The sequence below is a fragment of the Micromys minutus genome, assembly GCF_963924665.1.
Source record: "Micromys minutus genome assembly, chromosome: 9".
In the NCBI taxonomy this organism is placed as follows: Eukaryota; Metazoa; Chordata; class Mammalia; order Rodentia; family Muridae; genus Micromys; species Micromys minutus.
Window position 1 is genome coordinate 38,745,157 of NC_137978.1, and position 26,444 is coordinate 38,771,600.

At 44.7% G+C, this 26,444-nt stretch overlaps 1 protein-coding gene across 1 annotated transcript; it reads left to right on the forward strand.

Moving 5' to 3' along the window:
• Nucleotides 1-286: 286 nt before the first annotated feature.
• On the forward strand, nucleotides 287-18,039 carry RHBDL2 (rhomboid like 2; the record flags this gene model as incomplete). The annotated part of the gene is made up of 7 exons (XM_080921198.1): nucleotides 287-529; nucleotides 4,449-4,597; nucleotides 7,385-7,497; nucleotides 12,508-12,608; nucleotides 14,254-14,314; nucleotides 15,320-15,381; nucleotides 17,860-18,039. 7 exons carry the CDS (start codon nucleotides 287-289, stop codon nucleotides 18,037-18,039), a joined length of 909 nt encoding a protein of 302 aa, XP_080777324.1.
• Nucleotides 18,040-26,444: the final 8,405 nt, after the last annotated feature.

The window sequence follows — 26,444 nt, forward strand, 5'->3', positions numbered from 1 at the left end:
GAGAGAGAGAGAGAGAGAGAGAGAGAGAGAGAGAGAGAGAGAGAGACTCATTATGGTGAAAATCTGATTTGGGGCCACTTTGGGAGTGGGGTTTAGGCCATTTTGATGATCTTTAGCTGCTCCTAGCTATAAACGGGAAAGACCAGGAAAACAAAGTTTTCCAAAGAGCCCAGGAAAGACCCACAGCCTGCAGACCAAAGGCTCACCCTGTCGTCGTCCCCCCACCCCACCTCGCACCTCCCCATTCACATTTATATCTGTTTTAGGCGGAGGGAGGACCAGGACAATGGCTGCTGCTCACGAAATGGAGTTGGAGAGTGTGAATCTGAATATGGAGAGAGAGGGAAAGGAAGAACTGGAAGAGGAGAAAATGAGAGGGGATGGGGAAGGGAATGACTTCCCCAGGAGCAGAAAGGTCCACAGGATTGTCTCCAAGTGGATGCTTCCTGAGCCAGTCCGAAGAACATACTTGGAGAGAGCCAACTGCCTCCCGCCGCCCCTGTTCATCATCCTCATTAGCCTGGCTGAGGTAAACCCCTGCTGAGGGCCTCATGTCACTTCAGACTGGAGGCTACTAAGTCAGCGACAAAACCTACCTAGAGAAAAAGGGAAGAGCACAGAGGGAGAGGGTAGCACACAGGGTAGCACGCATGATGTCTCCGCCCACTCACAGCCCCCAGAGCTGATTTGTCCGCTTCATTTCATTTTAGCTGGAGCGGTCTTTAGAAAATAGGCAACTTTTGGCCTGCAAATTAGCCTTTTTATTTTTATTGCATTTTATTTCATTTTATTTTATTTTTGTAGTTCCACGTGACTGAGAGGTTTATTGTGGGGGGGCAAAAGGGGCAATGGAGATGAAGGGGGAATAGAAAGAAGGCTTATTTTAATTTTTTTGAGATGGAGTTTGGCATTGTAGCCCAGGCTGGCCTCTAACTCACTATGTAGCCCAGGCTGGCCTCTAACTCACTGTGTAGTTCAGGTTGGTCACAGACTCACTCTCATTCTTTTGTTATAGTCACCTGGGTGTTGGGATTCTAGGCAAGCACCACCATGTTTAGCTTGCAAATTGGCTTTATCTCATGAAACAAAATAGACTGGTTGGTCAGGTCAGTCTGGGGTATATATTTAGAACAGTCACCAGCTGCCTGAGCTTTCAGAGGGAGATTGTGGCATCTGCTGTGGGTGTCTACTTTGGGTGGGTGGGGTATATTCTCAGACTATGACCTGCTTAGCTTTCTTGGTTTCCAGAAGGAGGGCAAAGCTCAGGGAGGTGTGATGAGTCACCTAAGGGTGAGTCTCTGACTGGTAAGGGCTAGGCCCTTTTGTGCTCTGTGATACAAAGATTTTTCTTTTAGACTGCTGTCCTAGGAGAGATTGCTGCCTTTAGGGAAGGACTTCAGAGGCATTAGGATGTCCCTAGAACAATCCTCTTAATGCTCACTAACACCCAGCTTTGGTATCAGGGATTGCAGTAATCGGGGCTCCCCAGCAAATAGAATCAATAGGCTGGAAGGGAGGTTTCAAATACACAATCTGCAGGGCAGGCTGGTAGGCTGGAGACCCCACCCACCTTGTATTTCGTTTAAGGGCGCTTACTGGTATAATTATTTTCTTTGTTAAATGCTGTGTTTTTCTATTGAGTCTTTCATCTGATTGGGTGGAACGAGCCACGAGATGGAGAGAAAGGGGTACCAAATTAAGTATCATCCTCATCTCAAAAAATGATCTCAGATGAGCATGGTGGCATGGCTCAGAGTTTGTAATCTCAGAGTTTGGAAACTAAAGCAGGAGGATCTTGAGTGTAAGGGAGCCACGGTTACATAGCAGATCTGAGGCTAGCCTAGGCTATATAGTGAGATGGAATAATTAAGTAATTTGCTAACTAGCAAATAACCAACTAACTAACTTACTTATGTAGTTAATAGACAATACACAAAAAGAAAAAAAAATCATAGAAACATCTAGAATAATGGTTGAAGATATACTCAAGTCTATCTGAACCTTGCCAAATTGAACATAAAATCAACTGCAGCAGGAACCAAAACTTTCATGGCAAATGTGCAAGCAACTACAGAAGATTCTTTTGTCAAGTCTGATTGGGTTTAAAACACAGAGCTCTCACTTTTTTTTTATGGGGTTCTATGGCAAGACTGGGAAACACCAGGCTTTGTATCTGGAGTCTCTATACATCTGATTGCCTGGATAATGGCATATCTGGACATACCATTCTGAGTATATGTAAGGGTGCGAGGGACACTGGAGAATAATGGGAGATGCTCACACGTTTAAGAACCAAACAGCACAGCTCTGAAAACACAGCTCCCCACAGGGAGGTCCTGCAGGTGCCATAGTAGGTGCGGCACACAGGAGGACTACTTGTTGATAGAGGGCTTGCTCAGCATGCTCACTCTCCAAGGTTTTGTAAAACCAGGTACGGTGGGACACACCTGTAATCTCAGCATGTGAAAACTGGAGACAGGAGAAGTTCATGAAAGGCCACTCCGCTGCATAGCAAGTTCAAGGCCAGCCTGAAAAAGAAAGAAGGAAAGGATGCAAAAAATAGAATGAAGTCCCCAATTCTCCCATTGTTAATATTACTTAGCTCCAAAGTACCTTAGTTAGGTTGAAAACACTGATATTGGTTTATCATTGGCTGAGTAGCCCTTAACAGAAATGCTCACATCAGAAGGGGTTCCTGTTTCTGAATATTTCTTTTTTTTCTTTTTTTTTATATTTATTATTTAATTGTGTGTAAGTGCAGGTGCCTGCAGAAGCCAGAGTTACTGGATCCCTCCTGGAGCTGGAGTTCCAAATGGTTGTGAGCTACCTGATATGTGTACTAAACTCTGGTCCTTTGGAAGAGCAGTGTATGCTTTTATTCACTGAATCATCTCTTCAGCATCCGTGTTTCAGAATATTTCCGAGTTGTTTTTTAATTATGTGTATATGTGTGTGGGAAGGGGGAGGGTTGTGCATGTGAGTGCAAGTACCCGAGGGTGCCAGAAGAGGGCGCTGGATTCCCCGGAGCTGGAGTTAAGCAGTTGTAAGCTGTATGATGTAGATGCCAGGAACTGAACTCAGTCCCTTTGCAGTTTCGTGCATGTGCCTTTAATGGCTTAGCCGTATTTCCAGTTCCAATTTTGGAATATTTGTATAGACTTCAGTGCTCCCAAATCTAAAACACTGGGTCTAAGGAGATAGTTCAGTCAGTAAAGCACTTCCCATGCAGGCATGTGGACACGGATTTGATCCTCAGAGCCCACGTAAAGGAGTCAGGACTGGTGATATGTGCTTGAATCCTAGCACTAGGGAGGTGGAGACCAAAGCATGGATTCCCAGCTGGCCTAGCCTACCATTTGAGCTTCAGGTCAATGAGAAACTGTCTCCAAAAGCAAAATGTGTGGCATCTGAAGAAGGACACCTAAGGGTGACCCTCCACATGTGTGTGCACACACATGCACACTGGCACACACAAAATATATGTATAATTGTGCATTACATGTTGCCTCACGCCCTCAGAGGCCGGAAGACGGCATTAGATTCCTTGTCACTAGAGTTAGAGATGGTTGTGAGCCACCATATGGGTGCTGGGAATCAATCCTGGGCCCTGTGGAAGATCAGATTTCTGAAATCTTTTGAAGTGTCATGTTGGTGCTCAAAAACTGGAAACTTCGAAGCCTTTGGATTTCATATTTTGTACCCAGTAGGCTGAAGTTGCACTGTTAACTAAACTCCAGACTTAGATTTGATCTGGTTTCTCACTAATGTCCTCTTTCTCATCCTCCGGTCCTTCCAATACAGGGTTTCACACTGCATTAGTTTGTCCTGCCTCCTCGGGCTCCCATGATTCATGACAGCTTCTTAGTGGTCTATCAAGACCCTGATAAAGAGGAAGTAGATTGGCCAGGTACCTTATAGAGGGTCCTCATCTGGGGTTGTCTGAGGTTTTTTTCATGCCTAGACTAGAGTTGGGAGCATCGAGGAAGAAAGGCACAGGTAAAGTGCTTTCCCATCACACCAGGAGGTAAAGGATGTCACATGACATCATTCCCATCACAGGAGGTAAAGGATGTCACATGACGTCACTGGGACACTGGTCTTGTTCATTATTTTATTAAGGCCGTCTGCCAGGCTTCTGGTCTGTGAAGATAAAGGAAGGCAAGGGAGATGGGCTATGTAATCAGGGAGGGCACTAGAGAACACTGTGGTAGATAGAGTGTCAGAGAAGCCAGGAGAAGGGGACTCAGAAAGTCATCATTACAATCTGATCTAACACCTGCTCATCATGAGAACATATGACCATGGTGGGGCCTGGTGGAAAGATCCAATTTCAACATCTGAGCCCACAAAGAGCTAACCACTCAGACACAATTACTGCTCATGGGTTTTAATGGGGCCCTGCTCCTGAGAGAGCTTGGTTAACACGCACGATCGCTCCTCCCTGACAGCTGGCTGTGTTTGTTTATTATGCGGTGTGGAAGCCTCAGAAGCAATGGATCACCCTGGACACTGGGATCTTGGAAAGTCCCTTGACGTACTGCCCCGAGAAGAGGGAGGAAGCCTGGAGGTTTATCTCATACATGCTGGTCCATGCTGGGTAAGCAAGGACAGCCCAGTCAATGCTGTCAGGAGAGAGCATAAGTAATTGTTAGGCCGGGCAGGGTGGTGCATGCCTGACATTCTGCACCAGAGAGCCAGAGCGAGAAGATCATGGCAAGTTTAAGGCCAACATGACCTACATATAGAATTTCAGGCCAGCCTGCCACATAGCCAGACTCTGTCTTAAAACACAAACAAAACCAGGGTGTGTGTGAGAGATGACTCAGAGAGTAAAGATGCCTGCCAAACCCAACAGCCTGAGTTCGATCCCCAGAACTCACCGTGGAAGGAGAAAACTGAATCCTGCAAGTTGTCTTCTTTCATTTACACATGCACACACACACACACACACATACACACACACACACACACACACACGTGCACACTCGCATACACATGCACAAAAATATAAGAAGATTTTAAATTTTAAATCTCACAGGAGAGAGAAGTGGGGCACTCCTTGAATCCCAGCACCAGAGAAGCAGTCTGGAGGATCTCTGAATTGAAGGCTAGGCTGATTCACACAGAATTCCAGGTCAGCCATGGCTACACGGTGAAAGCCTGTCGGAACAGGGGAGTGAAGGAAGAAGGCCAAATCCCCAGTTATCTGTTTGGAACATTTATTTGTGTGTGTACCACGTGTGCAATGGTCCCCTTGGAAGCTAGAGGTGCTGTGCTCTGCGTGACTGTCTAATTCTGGTACTGATGTAGGGATATTAATGAGATGAGACAACCACTACCAAACAAGAGTAGATCACCCTACTTATTGGATGTTGTCCAGTGCTCCATTTAGGAGTCGAACTGAATCACCAGACTGCCTTCCCCAAACACACAGTATAGAGAGACAGTATAGGTGGAGCTGGGGAGAAGGCATGGGGTTGGGGTGAAGAGTACCCACCCCCTGGCATGGTTTCATGCCTCTGCAGTGCCTGCACAGCAGAGACAGGAAGATCGCTGTGCCTGCTAGCTGCCAGTCTACTTCAACAACACACGCCAAGGTTCAGGAGGGACCCTGCCTCAAAAGAATAAGGTACAGAGAGAATGACAGAGGAGATCCTGGTGCAACTAGACAACATCTGCACACACAAGACACACACACACACACACACACACACACACACACACACAGGCACTGACAAACAAAGGAAGGGAGCAAAGTAGGAAAGATAGGTAACAGGAGAGGCTATGTTTGTCCTTTCAGTTTTCTTTCCTCCTCCTTCTCTCTCTCTCTCTCTCTCTCTCTCTCTCTCTCTCACACACACACACACACAGAATGGGTTTCTCTGTGTAGCCCAGGCTATCTTGGAACCCATTCTGTAGACCAAGCTAGCCTTGAACTCACATAGATCCAACTCCCTTTGCCTCCTGAGTGCTGGGTTACCACCTTCCGGTTTTATTTACAATTTCCAAAATGTGAGAGCTTCCAGACCTTGCTCAGCACCAACTGTTGGTATATACCTGCAGTCTCAGTGTGTGGGAGATAGAGACAGGAGGGTCAGGAGTTCAGTGACAGCATAGATTATGTGTCTCAAGAGAAAACAGTCAGCATCTATGGTCCCCCACATCCATGGTGGTCAGTAAATAACTTGTGGCTATCTCATTTCTTTGGGAGGGGGTCCTGTGGTATCAGGTGAGTTGAGCTTCACCTATGTGACTCACCCCATCCTGGTTACATCACATTTTTGGTCAGTGGCTAGTTAGACATACAGGGCAGGGTACAAAGACTTAGTGCTGAGGACAGAACCCAGAGCATCATATATACTATGCAATCAATTGTGACACCTACCCTCTGGTCTTCAGCCCCAGCCCTCAAGTTCTTTTCATTACTATTATTTTAAATGTTTTTTTTTTTTTTTTTTTTTTTTTTTTTTTTTTGAGACAGGGTCTCACTGTGTAGCTTGGATGTCCTGGAACAAAGTATGTAGACTGGACTGGCTTCAAACTTACAGAAATCCATCTGCCTCTGCTTCCCAGAAGATGGGATTAAGGTTGTGCATCAACCTGACTTCATTCTTTTTTTAAAAAAAATTATTTATTTATTTATTTTATGTATGTGAGGACACTGTCACTGTCTTCAGACACATCAGAAGAGGGCATCAGATCCCATTACAGATGGTTGTGAACCACCATGTGGTTGCTGGGAATTGAACTCAGGACCTCTGGAAGAGCAGTCAATGCTCTTAACCACTGAGCCATCTCTCCAGCCTCACATTTATATTCCTAAAAGACTTTTATTTGCTTTAATTATTAAAGCTTCATGTAAGACTTTATTTAAAAACAGATAAGAGATCCGGGAATGGTGGCACATGCCTGTAATCCCAGCACTCAGGAGGTGGAGGCAAGTGGATCTCTGTGAGTTCAAGACCACCCTGATCTACAAAACATGTCCAGGATAGCTAGGGCTATTACCCTGTCTTGAACCCCCTACCCTTGAAAGCAACAACAACAACAAACCAAAAAGAACAACAATAAAAACAGATAAGAAAAAAAAAAAAACCCAAAATACAGCAAAACAGATAAGAGAGTCGCCTCCTTTGAAAAACTAGAACATAAGAGCTGGAGAGATGGCTCCATGGTTAAGAGTGCTTGCTGCTAAATCTTGAGTACTGCAGCTTTGATCCTAAGACTCACAGTGTCCAGGATCTGGAGCCCTCTTCTGGCTAACATAGGGGCATACCCCCCCCCAATAAAATTTTAGCAAGTTCCTAACTAGAAAGTCCTAACATGCAAGTCTCCCATGACAACTGCTTGCTGCTTGGATTTTGACCGGTGTTTGTCTCTGCAGAGTCCAGCACATCGTGGGGAATCTTTTTATGCAGCTCGTCCTGGGTATTCCCTTGGAAATGGTCCACAAAGGCCTCCGAGTGGGGCTGGTGTACCTGGCAGGCGTGCTTGCAGGTTAGTGTAACGGAACAAACACTTCTGGGCTCTAAGGATGGAAACCAAAGGTCATAGATGTTGATGATGGACTTTTTATTTTTTTAAAACTGAAGTAGGTATTTACTGCACTGTAACATATTAGGTACATGTCTATAACATGCCAGCGAGTGGGGTGTTAGAGATAATGTAAGTAGAGATTAGATATTAGAGATAGCATGGCCACACAGAGATGAGTCACAGTGGCTGTCCTCAAATTTCTCCCATTCCCGGAGAAGCTGCATGGCTGGAAACTACAGACAGCTTGCTGTTTGGACCTTGAAGTCTCTCATATGCTACATTAATGATTCTGGAAAGGAGCACGGCCAGATTTGCAAAGAAAGACATTTTGCTGGGTGTGGTGAACAATTTTAATCCCAGCACTTGGGAGGGAGAGACAGGTGAATCTCTGTGAGTTCAAAGCTAGTCTGATCTAAATAGCAAGTTCCAGGACAGCCAGAGCTATATAGATGTCTCAACAAACAAACAAACAAACACCTTAATTTTGAGAAACCTATCGATTTATATGAGTTATAGGAAATACCTCAAGACCCCAAGTACCTTGGACATTTGCTGCCAGTGTTTCCATCCTGTACACTGTAACACAGCAGCATAGCCAAGATGTTCAGGGCCATGCAGTCAAGACAGTAAATACCCACACAACACCCCAAAGAGCTCTCACTGCCTTTTCATGGGCCAGCCTCTGCCTTCCCACCTCTCTGCCTCCGTTACCACTGACAAGCGCTAAGCTGCTCTCACATCTTTTATTTGTGTCATTTCTGGAATGCACAGTTGTTTTTCCCCTGCTGAGCAGAGTCCCGTGTTACGGTCACGTCTAGCTGTTCAATCTTTTAAGGATATCTGCAATTGTTTTACCTTCCTCCTATTGATTTTTTTGAGAGAAGGCCCTTTGTAGCCCAGGTTGTCCTTTAGCAGGCAAGGATGCTCTTGGATTCCTGATCTTCCTCCCTCGACTTCCCAAGTGATGGGATTATAGGTTTGTGTGGTGTTGGGGATCCAGCAGCTTCCTGGATACTATGCTAACACTCTCTTGAACTACATTCCTAGTCTGTCCAGGAACTCTCTAATGTAGCCCAGGCTGGCCTCAAATATGAAATCCTCCTATCTCAGCCTCCCAAGTGCTGGGAATACAGGCATGCTTTGACGAGACACCATGAACAAAAAGCAAGTTGAGGAGGAAAGGGTTTGTTCAGCTTACACTTCCATATCACTGTTCATCACCAAAGGAAGTAGGACAGGAACTCAAAGAACCTGGAGGCAGGAGCCGATGCAGGGGCTATGAAGCATGTGGCTCACTCCCTGCTCATCCAGGCTTTCTCAGCCTGCTTCCTTATAGAATCCAAAACTACAGGCCCAAGGATGGTACTACCCACAATGAGCCGGGCACTCCTACATTATTCACCAAAGGAATGCCCTACATGGTTACCTACAGCACAAACTTATGGAAGCCTTTTTTAAAAAAGATTTATTTATTTATTATATATACATAAACTGTCGCTGTCTTCAGACACACCAGGAGAGGGCATCAGATCCCAATACAGATAGTTGTGAGCCACCATGTGGTTGCTGGGAATTGAACTCAGGACCTCTGGAAGAGCAGTTCCTCAGTTCCACTGAGCCAGCCCATGGAAGTCTTTTCTTAATTAAGGCTCCCTCTTCTCAGAATAAACTTATTCAGCACTAGCCACCACATCTGATGCTGACTTTTTCCTTTACTGTGTATCCCTATTTTCAAATAAGATCTCCTGATTTCAACAATTCAAATATTGTTTGATTCAACAAATTTCAAATATTGTTTCTGGGAACTGGATGTTTATACATATGTGGCTTAAGTATTACAATTCAACTCGATTATGTTCTCTCCTCTTCCTCCTCCTCCTTCCCTCTCCTCCTTCTCTTCTTTTCTTCTAGTTCTTCTTCCCTCCCTCCCTCTCTCCCTCCCTCCCTCCCTCCCTCCCTTCCTTCTAGCTGATGGGAGGTGAGGGAGGTACTTGTCAGCTGCTGTCTGAGAGAATTCCTGGAGGGCCTGGTTCATAGGGTACAGTGGCAGCAGTGTGGATGGCAGGAGGCAGTCTTGAAAGGGCTTAGTGACAAGGCTTACCAGACACTCATCTACTGTCTGGAATCCCGTTTCTCCTTCTTCTCTGTTTCTTCAAGCATCCTTTTGTCCAGTTCTTGAATGCAGAGGTGTGGACTTGCATGCCTCCTGCATCTATTACTCATTACCCCTCTGCGCATGGCTAAATGTCAATGTGTGGCCTCAGCTCTGTCCAGCACCAGAGCAGAAGTCTTGCGGGAGAATGTGAACAGTTGGTTCACATCCTCTGGTGATTTCGGCCATAGTTTTTTGTCAGGTTTCTCTTACTATTCAGGTTGATGCTTCCCACTGCTGTTAGGATCATCTTCCGTAAACAGACTAGTTTCTAGAAACTCACAATGGTCAAGAGAAAGCCAATACACCAAGAAAGCTGCAACCGTTGCCTACCTAGCAGAGTTGCCTTCCCTGGTTTGCCTTTTCTCTTTACTTCTCATAGACAATGTTGTGCTACCGTCCTTACTCTGGCTGCCTGTGAGGTGTTGTCAGCACCAGAGGAAACTGCTCAGGCAGGGTGTTGGAGCCAGACCAGATCTGACCATTAGATTTTTTTTTTTTCTGGTAAATTCACAGGAGCATATTAAAGACCAAGATGTTGGTTGGCCTCCAGATCAGCACCCCAAAGCTAACTGGTGCTCAGAGTCACCTGGAGAGCTCAGTATACCTAAAGCTTCTCCAATTCCACAAGATCTACTGACCCCGACACCCTGGAGACATGGCCCTGGGATCTACATTTTGTAGGGCATATGACAGTAAAGCTGAGCATTTTATGTCCTCTGCTCGTTGATAGACTCGTAGTTTAGTATGGCCCGTCTTCCTTGGAGTACCCTATCTATTAGGTGCCTAGTGATGACTCAGTGGGCTAAATCTGCATTCCTGACAACGACGTTTTTCCTGCCATAGCATTGTTTATACTAAAGGTTTGTTTAAATCGCCTGCTCACTTACACTTTTGGTACCTTTTTTTAAAGATTTATTTGTTATATAGAAGAACACTGTCGCTTTCTCCAGACACACCAGAAGAGGGCATCAGATCTCATTACAGATGGTTGTGAGCCACCATGTGGTTGCTGGGAATTGAACTCAGGACCTCTGGAAGAGCAGCCAGTGCTCCTAACCACTGAGCCATCTCTCCAGCCCCCTTGGTTCACTTTATTGAGGGTAACTAGATAAGACAAGCAGATATTCCCTCCCTGTCTTTCTTTCCCTTCTTGGTTTTGGATTAGTGGGGACTGAGCCACTACTTACAAGCATGCTGGACAAGACTGTCCAGCTGAGCTATGCCTGCAGCTTGCCCCCCCCCATCCATTTCTCCCTATTAATTTGTTTTGTCTCTCTGTATAATTTCTCTATTTTGATTTGTGATGTAGAGAATGACATTGTCTGACTTTCCAGTGTTAAACCAAGCTTGCTTTCGGAACAACACTTGGTCATGATATATTATGATTCTTATAGACTATTAGATTATATTTGTTAAAAGTTTAAAAGATTTATTTTGTTTCTAATTATTTGTATGTGTTTCTAATTATTGTATGTGCATAGCTGCAGTACCAGCCACAGTGGCTAGAAACATGGTTCTCTCTCCCCCTCTTCCTCCCTTTCTCCCTACTTCCTACCCATCCTCCCTTCCTTCCTCCCTCACTCCCTCGATCCCTCGTAACCTTCCTTCCTTTGCTGGAGATTGAACCCCGAACACTCACCAATTTGCTTTCTCCCACTGAGTCTCATAGAGGCCAGTCCTCTCCTGACGTCTTTGCTCATTTAGCACTAAAGTAGTGCTTCCCTCATACAGCAAGTAGGAAAGTGCCATGAGATAGTTCAGTGGGTACAGCTCTTTTCTAGAATTATGGGAGATAAAAACATCTGTTTTACTGAGTATGATTTATCACCTTTACTTACTTTTGTATACATGGGTATGTATGTGTGTAGACCCTTGTGCAGGTCAGAGGACAGCTTGGCTCTCTCCTTCCACCATGTGGGTCCCAGGGATCAAACTCAGGTTATGGGGTAGGAAGCAGGCTCTTTTACCAGCTGAACCACCCCACTAGAAGGTGAGGTAATAGCTGGCAAAGCTACAAAACCCATCACACACACAGTACTTTTGTATGATATGTGTATTTATTCCTCTCACAGTGTATTTGGAAATGCTTAGTTAATATTTCCATGTTACAGACAGGGGAGGTTAAATAATATCCAAAAGTCACTCTTAGCAATTCTGGCTCCAGGGTGTGAGCTTATGTCTCTGTTTTACTGCCTTTCTTCTTCTCCCTCCTCCTCTCCCTCCTCCTTTTCTTCCTCCTCCTCCTTTTCTTCTTCCTCTTCCTCTTCCTCTTCCTCTTTTCTTCTTCTTCTTCTTCTTCTTCTTCTTCTTCTTCTTCTTCTTCTTCTTCTTCTTCTTCTTCTTCCTTCTTCTTCTTCTTCTTCTTCTTCTTCTTCTTCTTCTTCTTCTTCTTCTTCTTCTTCTTCTTCTTCTTCTTCTTCTTCTTCTTCTTCTTCTTTTTGAGACAGGGTTTCTCTGTTTAGTCTTGGCTGTCCTAGAACTAACTAGCTCTGTAGACCAGGCTGCCCTTGAACTCACAGGGATCCATTTGCTTCTGCTTCCTGATTAAAGGCATGCTTCTGGGATTAAAGGCATGCACCACTTCTGCTTGACTTTTATTGCATTTCTAATAAATGCTTAATGTTTCAGGAATATTGAAGCAGTTAACCTGCACGCCCAAATCTACACAGCACACAAGGGCAAGGTGGAGTTGTTGCTTGCTAATATAAAAATCATCAAAACTTCCCATATGTTTGCTTTAGATGTGTTATTTTTTAATCCTACTTCATCCATAATTCTTACAGTTCTGTCTGATCCTTTGTATTTTATGTTTCCAGGTTCCCTGGCCAGCTCCATTTTTGACCCCCTTAAGTCTCTTGTGGGTGCTTCAGGAGGAGTCTATGCACTGATGGGAGGCTATTTTATGAATGTTATAGTGGTAAGAATTTGGGGGATGGACATTTTTAAAGACAGGGTCTCTCGTGTAGCCCAGGCTAGCTCAGGACCTGATAAATAGCAGAAGATGTTCTTGACTTTATCCTCATCTAGATTCAGATCTTTGCCCTCGTACCTGCCAAAATTACAAGCATACACCACCATATCCCATATCTGGACTTAAAAAACATTTGTTTATTTCATATTATGTGAGTATTTCCTGCATGTGCATATGTGCATCCTGTGCATACCTGGAGTCTGTGGCAGTCAAAAATGGGGGGAGGGTGTCGAATCCCCTGGAACTGGAGTTACAGATGGCGTGAGCCATTGTGCAGGTGTTAGACTCAAACCCAGATCCTCGGGAACCATCTCTCCAGCTCCTGAATTTCTTTTGCTCTTGTTTTCTGATTTGTCAACATTTACTGCGTTCTTATGAATTAAAATTTTTTGGCCACTAGAAAAAGAAAATCCTCCATCCAGCTGTCACAGCCTCTTTGTGCCACGATGTCACCAGGATTCTGCTCAGTCACTCTGTATTCTGATTTATTGAGGCACTTCTTTCTCCCCTTTCAAACAATAAACTTTCTTCCCAGGGAACTAAGGTCTGGTAAAAAATAACACCCTGAAGCCAGTGAGATGACTCAAAGGTAAAGGTTCTTGCCACTAACTGCAAACACTTGAGTTCAATCTCCTGGACCCACATGGTGGAAGGAGAGAACCTTTCACATGGTCTCCACATACAAGGCATGTACACACACACACACATACACACACATACAAACATACATACACACACATACACACACATACATACACACACATACACATACACACATACACACATACATACACACACACATATACACATACACACACACACATGCACATACACACATACATACACACACATACACACACTCATATACACACATGCACATACACACACACATACACACACATACACACACACATACACACAATGCACACATACACACACATACACATACACATACAGGCACACTACAATTTTGAAAAAGTAATTAAAACATAATAGTCTATTCCTGTCACTTCTAGTTATTGTAAAAAAATGAAAGAAATGCTCAGATGTCAGTTAAATCTTTCTTAACTACTATTGGGAACGAGGCTGAAGTAGTAAAGGGATATTAACTAGAAAGCCTTAGATGTATTTTACAGAGTTATCTCCTCATTTATTGACATGTTAAATGTTGATTTTTATATTACTTGTATTTAATTACTGGCTAATGAAATTGTGTCATTTACATTGAAAAGTAAACACTATGTTTCGTTTTGTGATCCAAAGTATAGCAGCACTGGCCTTCCCTGATGCATTTTAAAAGTTGGCTGTTGCATCTATGGTTTACCTTGCAAATATTTGACACATAAACATTACTGTAAACTGGGTGTGGAATCCCTCACCTTTAATCCCAGCACTGGAGGCTGAGGCAGGCAGAGCTCTGTGAGTTTGAGGCCATCCTGGTCTATAGCGTGAGTTCCTGGACAGCCAGGGCTACAAACAAACAAATAAACAAACCCCAACACACACACACACACACACACACACATACACACAAACGAAGAAGTGTTGGACACCATTGCTACAGTCTCTATTCTGCTTCTCTCTTTCCCAGAATTTTCGAGAAATGATTCCTGCCTTTGGAATCGTCAGACTACTCATTATCATTCTGATAGGTAAGTGAACTTTTTAAACACTTTACACCCTCAGTCTTTTTGTTGGTTTTTTAAAGATGTATTTATTATTTATTTTATGTGAGTGCACTGTAGCTATCTTCAGACACAGAAGAGGGCATCGGATCCCATTACAGATGATTGTGAGCCACTGTGTGGTTGCTGGGAATTGAACTCAGGGCCTCTGGAAGAGCAGCCAGTGCTCTTAACCACTGAGCCATCTCTCCAGTCCTACACCCTCAGTCTTATCTTTAGCCTTTATCGAAGGGGATGATAGATAGTCTAGTTTTGAGATGCGCTGTCTTCTGGTAGAGGCACCTCAGTGACATGCCAGGACAAGCTCTGGATGTGCTCTGTGTGTCTTGCCTCTTACAATGGCGTCACTTACGTTTTCTGTTCCAGACGAGAGAGAGAGAGAGAGAGAGAGAGAGAGAGAGAGAGAGAGAGAGAGAGAAGACTAATTAAAATTTTAAAGAATGCTCTATTCCTAACACCCCTAATTCTTTGTATTTTCACTGTGGTACTCAGCATGACATGGACACTGTTGTCTTTTGTTTGTTAGCTTGATTGATTAGTTTTTGAAATAGGGGTCTCACCCTGTGGCCCTGGCTGGCCTGGAACTTGGTATGTGGATGAGGTTGGCCACAAACTAACAGATCTGCCTGCCTCTGCCTCTTGAGTGCTGGGATTGCAGGTATCAACCAACAAACTTAGCAATGTACACACTCCCTCTTCCACCAGGACAGTCACCTCCATAAGACAGGGCCATCTGGGCTCTTTGCTTTATGTCTACCACGAGTGATGATGTCGCTTGTTTGATATGTCCATAAATGGGTTACTGATAATGTCCACTTCATTAAGCTCTTATAAGAATTAAGGAATTAATGGAAGGAGAAATCTGAGACCAGCACCTGGCACAGCAGCAGCCTGAAGCAAGGCACTGTCAAGGGGAACAAAGCTCTGCCCACAGTGGAGACCCTAGGCTTCACCGGGTGTCTTCTCTTCTAGTTGCATCAGACATGGGATTTGCTCTCTACAGAAGATTCTTTGTGCCTGAAAATGGGTCTCCGGTGAGTTTACTTTCTTTCTTCCCTCCCTTCCTTTCAGTACTTGTCTGTATGTGTTTGCATTTATTTGTGTGCTCCCGTGTGTGCATACACACATAAGTTCACACTGTGTATGTGGAGGCCAGAAAGCGTCTTTGGAATAGGTTCCTGCCTGTCATCCTGTCTCTGCCTCCAGTCTCACCATAGGAATTCTGGGATTGCAGATGCCCACTCCAGTTCTCTGCTCTATCCAGCTTTCTTATGTGGTCCCATGGTTCAATCTTAGGTTATCAGGCTTTTGAGGCAAGAACTTTTATTGGCTGAGATGTCTCTCCAGCCTCCCCTCCCCCATTTTTTCTAAAAGAAAAACTTATTTTCCCATCAAAAAGAGTCATCATGTAACTTCAGCATTCAGGAGGCTGAGCTAAGAAGATCTGGGGCCATCCTCGCTACATAGTAAGTTCAAGGGTAGCCCCGGCTACCTGAGACTGTTTCCAAGCAGCAACAATAATAACCACAAAAAGCAAACAAAAGAAGGAAGATATCAATCAAATAGATATTACAACTCCAGTCTAATTATAGTGCTCAAATTTCCATTTGGAAGTTAAAAAAACAATTCCTAAGATAGATCTGGGGAGATGCCTCAGTGGATAAACTCCCAACAGGCTGTCGATGATGACCAGCTTGTATAGTACCAGCCCTTGATAAGTGAAGCCTGGGATCCCCAGGGCAAGTTGGCCAGCCAGTCAACCAAATCACTGAGCTTTTATTCTCACTCTGGGAGGCAGAGGCAGGGAGATTTTTGTGAGTCTGGGGCCTGATCTGCATACAGAGTTTATGGACAGAGAGAGAGAGAGAGAGGAGAGAACAGGTAGCCTCTGGCCTCCACATACATACATGCACATGCACTTGAGTATTCATGTGTACCCACAGGCATCCAAACACACATATGCACATGCACACATATATGTACCACCAAAAACAAAAGCAAACAATAGAAAGAAGTAAGTTCTGAGGAGATCAGAGTTCAGACTGTCATTTGGCTCTCACTGTCGTCTGCCATGCTGGCGGCCTGCCCACAGGATTTAAGGTGGAGTGGAAAACCGGATGTCGTGGTGCATGCCTGTCATCTCAGCACCTGTGAGGAATGAGGATCATACAAAACTGCACCGTTAGCTCTAGGGCAGAAGGAGATGTATGAGGCTCTGTCTTAAAAAGAAAGAAAGGAAGAAAGAAAGAAAGAAAGAAAGAAAGAAAGGAAGGAAGGAAGGAAGATAATTAAAAGAAAAAAAGTGAATCAGAATAAGCGATGATCTGGGCAGGCACTTGTGTCTTTGAGGCCAGCCTGGTCTACAGAGCAAGTTCCAGGACAGCCAGGGCTACACAGAGAAACTCTGTTTGGGGGTGGGAGGGAGGATATAGTAATAAAATTTTGTATCTAAGTATACTATTTAAAAAGCTGACAAAAGTAATTTTCAGGTTTTTCTGGGGTTAGTCTTTGAATGTGATAGATCGTTCTTATTGTTATTTAATACCATTTAATTCTGCATCTCATTTCAATGGTTTACTACGAGAGAGACCTCTTGGCCATTTCCATCCTGGTCTCTTGGCTGACTTTATAGAGAGAGGCATCCGAAATGCAAAGCTGATCAAGAGGATAAGAGTAACAGTGGGAACAATGGGTCTGTCTTGTGTGCTTAGGGTGGGTAGATGACATGTTTTATTAGGGTTGGTTGCACACACCCATAATCCTAACGCTGAGGAGATGGAAGCAGGAGACTTTCTGTGAGTTCCAGTTCAGCCAGGGTTATATAGCAAAACCTTATCTCAATGGAAAATGGAAAGAAAGAAAGAGAGAAAAAGAGAGAGAGAGGGAGGAAGGAAGGAAGGAAAGAAAGAGGGAGGGAGGGAAAGGAAGGAAGGAAAGAAGGGGGAGAAAAAGAGAAGGGAAAGAGGCTAGAAAAAGAAAAGAAAGACTTAGTGAGATGGTCAGGTTTCCAGCACTTACTTCCCCTGCAAGCCCGGAAGCCTGTGTTCGGTCCCGGAAGCCATGTGTGGGTGGAAGGAGAGACAGCTATTCTCTGTCCTGCATGTGTGCTTTGTGACATGTGTACGTCATCATAACATACATAAGTTACATAAACAAAAAAGAAAAGGACTTAGTTTAGTTTTGACACAGGGTTTTTCTGTATAGCCCTGGCTATCCTAGAACTTACTCTGTAGTCTAGGCTGGTCTTGAACTCAAGACTCACGGAGCTCTGCCTGCCTCGGAGTGCTGGGTTAAAGGCAGGCACCATCAGGACTGGCCACTTATTTTAGGCCTTATGGACTTTACAACACCACATTGTTTCAGGGGACAAAGGAGTTTGTGTCTCCTCTGTCTTCACCTTGAGACGAAGACTTTAAGACCACAATGATACTTGCACGGGACTAGAAGAGCCACAGCTAAAATACACAATTATCATTTTCTCCATTCATTTCTATTTCCCCCCTTTCTCCAAGGTGTCCTTCGCTGCTCACATTGCAGGCGGATTTGCTGGAATGTCCATAGGTTACACTGTGTTCAGCTGCTTTGACAAGACCCTGCTCAAAGACCCCAGGTTCTGGATCGCAATTGCTGCATACGTAGCTTGTCTCCTATTTGCTGTGTTTTTTAACATCTTTCTGTCCCCAGCAAACTGACTTGCCTCTAGTACAAGCCAGTTAATAAAAGTGTCACATTGAGGGAAATGGTAAACTTTGTAAAGAAACACAGATATGCCAGCACATGCTAAAGACGTTATAAAGAAAACAGGACAGCAACTAAGCTTCTAGTAGGAGGCAAGAAGATGAAAACCAACGACCTGGTCTTTCATGCATAGAGCATGCATGTTTTATCCTGTGAAGGAGAATTGATATCCTTGGGGGATGTAATTTGGGGCTTGTTCATAGGCTCCATGGGAACGGCCCTATCCTGACAATAAACATTTTTTCATATCTGTGTTGTACTCTTGCTTCCTGTGGCTTTGAGGCAGAGCCTTGTGTCTCATAGGATGGCTAAGAACTTGGCTGAATCCAAGGAAGTCCTAGGACTTTGATCTCTACTTACATCTCTGTAGCTGGGATCGCAGGCTTGTGTGATACCAACCTGGGGTCTCCAGCCTTTAAGGCTGGCTCCACTGGCCACATTCCCCATGTAAAACTCTTGACAATCACTTTTCAGTAGACAGACCACAGCTGTTTGTTATTGTTGTTTTAAACATTTATTGGGATTTTTTTGTTTTGGTTTTGTTTTTTGAGACAGGGATGTGTAACAGTCCTGGCTTTCCTGGAACTAGCTTTGTAGACCAGGCTGGCCTTGAAATCAGAGATCCTCTTGCCTCTGCCTCTGGATGAATCTCTGCTGGGATTAAAGGAGTGGGCCACTACAACTGGCAAGACTTACTTTTATGTGAATGAATGTTTTGCCTGTATGCATGTAGGGGCACCATATGCATGCACTGGATCCCCTGGAACTGGAGTTACAAGTGGCTTGAGTCACCATATGGGTGTTTGGAATTAAACCTGGCTCCTCTTCAGTAGCAACAAGAACTTCCAAATACTGAGCCGTTTCTCTAGCCTCAAGGAAGACTGTTGTGTTTTGTATATATAGTTGCTAATTTTTTCAACTCAGAAATGTATATAGATATTTTTCTGTATCTTAGAGATGAGGATATGGAATGCCTAAAACACCAAAATACAATTGCATACTTGTAGGTTTACAGCCACGGATTCAACTGACCTAAACTACTGTACTGGCTGGTTTTGTGTCAACTTGACACAAGCTTGAGCCTCAGTTGGGGAAATGCCTCCATGAGATCCTGCTGTAAGGCATTTTATCAACTAGTGATCAAGGGGGAAGGGCCCAGCCCATTGTGGGTGGTACCATCCCTGGGCTGGTAGACTTGGGTTCTATAAGAAAGCAGGCTGAACAAGCCAGGGGAAGCAAGCCAGTAAATAACATCCCTCCATGGCCTCTGCTTCAGCTCCTGCTTCCTGACCTGCTTGGGTTCCAGTCCTGACTTCCTTTGGTGATGAAGAGTGATATGGAAGTGTAAGCTGAATAAACCCTTTCCTCCCCGACTTGCTTCTTGGTCATGATGTTTGTGCAAGAATAGAAACCCTTACTAATACAACTACAAATATTTTAGAATAATACATCTCTACAGAATATTTATAGACCTATGTGAGTGTGTGTATTTGTACGCATGTGCACCATAGCACATAAGTAAATTAAGTGGAGGTCAGAGGGCAACCTTTAGAAGGGAGTCAGTTCTCTTCTAAGAGGCCAAACCTACTCCATCTTGGGATTGGCCTCCATCTTAAAAAAAAAAAAAAACAAAAACCTGAGAGCTGCACCTGCAGTAGAATTCAAGCTGCACCCATGTAGCAGAAAGGGCCTCAGGGCTTGTTCTTGACAAGTTACTCCCTAGCTACTTCCTAGCAACAGTTAATCAAAGACTAAGTCTGCTTCAGATGCACTTTCAGATCATTCCTGATTGTACACAGTACCACCTGTCAGCTCATAGTCATTCTATTAGATGCTTGCCAGACTGGATACTCCCTCCTTCACTCTCTTACTTGTTCCCATTTTCCTATAAAAACTTGTCCTGCTAATGGTTGGGGGTGGGGGCACTGCTCCACCTTCCCTTCCTATCCTGCTGTGTCAGGGTTGGGTTGGAGGAGAGCCCAAGCCAGAGCTTGTAATAAAAAGACCCTAATGTTATATGATAGATGGCTCCTTGGTGGTCTTTTGGGGTTCACAAATACTTCCTGTCATAATACTTTCACCATATGGGCCCAGGCATCAAACTTACGTCAGGCTTAGCAGGAAGCACTGTTATCCAATGGGCCATTTTACCAGCTCATCTACCTTTTCTTCTTTCTTTTGAGACATTGGCTCTTCCCTCTCCCTGCTCTCTTCAGAAACACCAGAAGAGGGAATGAGATCCCATTACAGATGGTTGTGAGGCACCATGTGATTGCAGGGATTTGAACTCGGGACCTCTAGAAGAGCAGTCAGTGCTCTTAACCATTGAGCCATCTCTCCAGCCCTCCATCTGGCCAATTTTATCTTTAGGATTTACTTATAAGTGTTTTGCCTGCAGGTATGGACATACACTGTGCACATGCCCCGACCCCCTGGAGCTGGAGTTATAGATGATTGTGAACCACCATATGGATGCTGGGAATTGTCCTCTGTTCATTACTTCTGAGCTCTTTCTCCAGCCCCTGCATCCAATTTTAACCCATACATATTTTAAGGCTTTAACAAAGACAAAAAAAGGTTTAAACATGTATCGATTTATTTCACAGCAATAACCGGATAAAGGTTCTTGGCCGAGTGAGTCTTCATGTAGTTGGCTTCACTCTTGTAATCTCTACCAAGAACCCAAATCATCACATGGGGATGAAAACTCAAGATCCACACAGTGACCTTTTCAAACCGTTACAAAAGTGGGCAATTCAAAATGGGATTTGTTGAGAAAACTTTTGCTTCTCTTTTACAAAGATGTCACATTCCCGAAGTTATGCCTTAGCAATCTTAATTCTCAGAAACTTTTAAAATTTATTTATTTTATGTGTATGAGTGCTCTATCTGCATGTACACCTGCATCCCAGAAGAGGGCATCAGATCCCATCCATCACAGATGGTTGTGAGCCACCATGTGGTTGCTGGGAATTGAACTCAGGACCTTTGGAAGAGCAGCCAGTGCTCTTAACCGCTGAGCCATCTCTCCAGCCCCAAGACATTTCTTGAAAACAGGCTGAGGTGAAAAGGTAGGAGAGAGTAAGTTGCTTCCAGGCTGCTCTGTTGTTGTCATTTATGAGTGAGACTTTCTGTGCAGCTCACCATGTTGTCACCATTGTGGTGACAACAGGAGGGAGAGGCCACAGCAACAGTATCAAACATACAAAACAGTCAGTACAGGCTGCCATCGGTCAACAAAAAGGCCAATAAGACTCTCACTGAGAGCATCATATTACAGACATAATACTGTTTATTTACAAGCACAGATATTGAATTATCGGTGACCTTACAGCTCACATAGCTGTCTTGATAAACAATCCTAGTTTGAGCTGTGGACTAGTTGGTACTCCGGACAAACCTATGGAATTGTTGGGTAGACAGAAGACAGGCATTAGCAGGCATGGAGGCCACTGAGGATGGACCCTTTCTTCAACATCAGCTTGGATGCCATCTCCCGTTTCCTTGGTAACAAGCAATCATCACAATTGTCTATCCTTAAGATCAAAATCTCTATGAAATGGGGGGGGGGGGGGTGGAGGGACCAGGGCCAGTTTCTACCAAAAAGAACACCTCTGACTCTGGGTGGTGACATGATGCCTGTCCCAAAAGTGCGAGTGTTACATATTACTGTCCCCTCCCTCCTTTCAGGTCTCTCCCTGTTGTTTGCCCACTTTCATGATTTCTAACAGAAAAGCGGTGTTGTGCCCTGCACTCGCCTTTCTATCTTTTCATCAGAAACTTAATGAAGTGAAAACACATTCAGAGAGACCACCACCCATGCACCTTTGAGCAGACCTCCACCTCTGAGCCTGCTTGCTCTTTTCGGATCCTGACTCAGTAAGGAGTCCCTTCTTCCTCTTCTGTGTCTCCATCCTCCTGGCAGCTGGCAAGACTTCTAGCAAGCTTGCCCTGTCTTTCTTTCAAAACTGCAATAAAATGGTCCCTAAGAACCAATAACACTGCTTTTCGGCTAACATAGCCATATATCCAAATATCTAATTTTAAAACATTCTTTAAACAAAATGTAGGGTCAGACATCGTGGTGCACGCCTTTAATCCCAGCACTCCAGAGGCAGAGACAAGCAGATTTGTGGGAGTTTGAGGTCAATGGATCTACACAGTGGTTTCCTGGCTAGTCAGGGCTGCACAGTGAGGCCTTGTCTCAACATGAAAACTAATATTAATGATGATGATGATAATAATAAAGGGGTTATAAATAATAAAGGAACTGTATATATTTATAAACTATAAATATATGTATATATAAATTGTAATCTTTGGAATTTACATTTCAAGTCTGCCTAGCAAAAAGCAGTTTGGAGATTTTTGAGTACTCAATAAAAGCACACTTTAAACAGTTAAAATCATCTTTTAGGCTACACATTTTCTCTCTTGTAAATCCTATGAGATTCTCTCAGCCTCAGCGAAGGCCATGCCCTGTGTCAGAAACACAGATGGCCGCATTTCTGTCAAGGACAGAATTTACTGAATGGCAGTAAAGCCAAAAGGTTTAGCAGTTTTCTTTACATTTTCCCCCCATTTACTAATTTAACATTATGTGATATGTGTGTGTTGTCTTGGGGGCGTGTCTGTGCACTGTGGGTACAGGTGCTCACGGAGGCTGGTGGTGTCAGACCCGCTGGAGATGGGGTGGTGCTGGAAACTGAATTCAGCACACCCTTAACCATCTCTTCAGTTCAGGAGTTTCTGTCATCGGTCTACCTTGGTACTCTGGCTGAGGTGAATGCATGCTCTTTCATTCTAACCTTAATTACTAGTGTTAACTCTCATATCACCCAGCAAATATCTCTCTATATGTTTACATAGGTCACAGGACAAACTATAAGTAAAGTTCGAGATATTTCAGAAGTGGGCTGAGGTAGAGTCTGCACTCATGGGATACTGAGCCAGGCTGGTGCTGCTGAGTCAGCTTCCACAGAGAGCCACAGAGCAGCAAAAGTTTAGCTGTGAGGTGAAAGCAGGCAAACAGGTTTGGAGATGGAAATGGTGGCTCAGGAACAGCTGGGTGAATGCACGCCAGGCTGTGTCCACAGCAGGGGACAGAGCCAAATCGAGACCTCTGCCTCCCGAACTCAAAGGTTCTGCGGAGTGCAACTCAAGAAGCCTTTCCTGGCTCTTTGCTGCCTTGCTCTCCACCCTATCCCTCCTCTTCCCCTTCCCTTCCCCCTTCCCCCCTCCACGTGCTCATGGCTGGCCTCTTCTCTACTTCTCTCTCTCTCTCTCTCTCTCTCTCTCTCTCTCAATCTCCCCCCTCCCTCTCTCCCTCTCCCCCTTCCTCTCCCTCTCTGCCTCTACTACCCTCTTAACTCTCCCATGACCAGAATAAACTCTATTCTGTACTAAAAAAAAAAAAAAAAAAAAAAAAAAGAAGCCTTTCCTGCCATAGGCCAGATACTCGAATGGTTTAAGATCCTTATGAATGGTATAACAGTTTTAAAAAATTCTATAAAACTGAAACAGCTCAGAAGAACTGGGAAATGAAATCGACAAAAATGGTTCCAAAGGAACCCGAAGCGCTCATAGGAGCCCCAAACAAAATGGAAGGCAAACTGTGAGGCACGGGATTGGGAGATACAGCCACACTTTCTAAAGACTTCCAAACAAATCCTACAACCTCCTTTGTTTCACCAAAGAGACAAAAACCAGAGGGTGCTGGCTGAAGTAGAAACAAACAAAAAAATCCTTGGAATAAAATGGTTTTGGCAGCTGATTGGACCAATCTTTCCATGGGCGTCATCTTGCTGTGAATGGCTGCCACTCAAAATGTTCTGGTTGGGTGACCAAAACAGTTTACTGGTATTAGTTATTAAGGACAAAAGCTACGTCTTGACATCTCTAACTAACCAGGTCTGATTATCCATCTCCAGTTCCCCAGACAACTCAGTCTCTTGTTTCTGGGCTTCTGCCTGTCACACACATTTCCCCTATCCATAGGATGTCGGTGCCCCTTCATAGACAGGTGGCATTTGTGGACGCTGCTATCCCTAACGTAAAGAGTCACAGAGACCAAAGACTGGTGTGAGCTTCAGCCTAACTCACAGCCCTCTTCCCATCTGCGTCCACTGCATTATAGACAGGCAGGGTGGCTAGAGCTGGGGCTGTTCAGGGAGTTCATCAGCTCCCATACCAGGGCACTGGTGCAGTGTGGGTGCCAGAGGCTGGGAAACTTTGATCATGAGTGGTGTGTTGGGAGCATAACTCTCTCTCTCTCTCTCTCTCTCTGTGTGTGTGTGTGTGTGTGTGTGTGTGTGTGTGTGTGTGTGTGAACTGCTGAGTTCCTGAGAACTTGGAGAGCACAGGGGAGGCCTTGAGAAGGGAAAAGTTCTGGTCCTCAGGAGATCAAGAGGAGAAAATGAGTTTCCAAGCCCTGGGTTCCCACACTCCAAAAATAGGAGAGCAAGTTTTATGGTGAGTCCCAAAAAATCTGGAAGCCACAAACCTTGAGCCTAAACCCTTGGATGTCAGACTTCTCAGGGTTTCCCCTGACGACACTAGGGTGTACCTTGGGCAGAACTGATTCACCTTTCCCAGCTTCTGGGGGAAACAAAACCTAGTCTCCTATTGTAGGCTCTATAGGTGAGTGCCAGAGCCCTTGTCCTGGTCACTTGCCTTCTTCAGACTGGCTCTGTCAGGTGCTTGGAGTGAACGAGCAGGCTTGTAGAGTGTAGTAGGAGCTCTCTTCCAAAGTCATGTAAGTTTTTCCCAAGAAAAAGCCTGAGGCAGTAACAATTGAGACCTACTGAAGAGAAGGGATCATGGCTTTGCTCTGCAAAATGAACAGAAAAATAGAGCCATTCAAACCCACAAAATACTAGGAAGGTGCAGGAACAAGAGGTACCCACAGGTGCCAAGACCAAATATACATTAAAGGTGGCTGGATTCCCCCCACCCCCTCAGGAAAGAGCCAGGAGATGGTATGAAACCTTTTAGAGGAAGAGGAGAGATACAACAAAGAAGAGTAACACAGTAACAAATTAGTGACCTCAAAGACACATTTCAGAGGACATGAAGATCCAGCTGAAATCCAGTTAGTGTGGGCAAGCAGCAGCAGTTGAGTTTAGAGGCCAGAGAGAGTGGGAACTATGCTGTTATAAGAAACCAAACGGAAGCCAAGGTCACCGACTCCTCCAACAGAAGACCTTCTTTGAAAGAACAATGAGGGATCGAGCCTGTCAAAAAGAAAGAAACCAAACTAAGTTTGCTAAGGAGGAGGAAGGGCCCTGGGGCTTGGAGTTTTCCAAGAGCATCACGAGTTCTGTCCTGGTATGGATGGGGGTGACTACTGCCACTGGCTCAGGACTGTCACAAAAAGCCACACGTGGTAGCCAGAATCCCTCTCTCCCCCCACGCACAATCTGAGGCAACCCAGTAATGCTGAGAAAAGCATGGTGCTCTGCAGAACCTCACAGAGTAAAACCCACAGAGGCAGTGAAGTCAGAATCAATCATCGGATACTTCCGAAGTTCCACGCGCTTAGGGCTGTTGAGATGAGAACGTGGAAGCTGGAGGTATAGGGCAGTGAATGTCACATCAGCCTATGAGAAAGGGGTGGACTACCCAACAAGGGAAGAAAACCTCAGGTAGCTCTGAAAATCTCCATGGAAACCAAGCGCCAAGCAGTCAACGGTGGGTAGGCCCACTTGCCTTGAAAGTCGTTTCTTTCAAAGCCTCTGATGGTCAGTCTCTGGGAAAGAATGCTACAGATTTCATGTAGTGAATTTTAGATCCCCCCCCCCTTTTTTTGGTAAGAACATTACAACAGTTGACACTAGAGAAGCAGAGATAATCTATCCTGTCACAAAGGGAACTCTGGTCATCCTGTTAGAACTTCACTGGGGTAACCAGGGCACCTGGCAAAAAAATCATGGCAACCATGGCAACCAAAGGCCACTGCCGGTGGCATCCAAGTCTCCGAGCTTTTACTACTTTTCTTCCTTCATCTAGAACCAAGAAGACGATATCTGCTTTCCCTTAATGAAAATGAGGACAAACCAGAGGAAATCTATTTTAACACAAGCTTCATCCACTCCTGACCGTTTGGAATGTGTGCTGGAAGGTTTCTGTGCTTCAGAGCAGAATGATCCCTGCAACCCATCTAAAGCCCTGCATTCCTGTTAAGTAGGCTCTGCTCTGATTCTCAACTCAGGTTCCTCCTTGGAGCCGATACGGTGTGGGCTCGGAGACACTTGAATGCTAGTTCTTAAGAGCTCTTTGCTCTGATGACTGGACTCGAATTCTGGGTGTGTCCATGGCGACAGGCACAAGGATAAGGGATCCAGGCTCCTCTGAAGCCTTC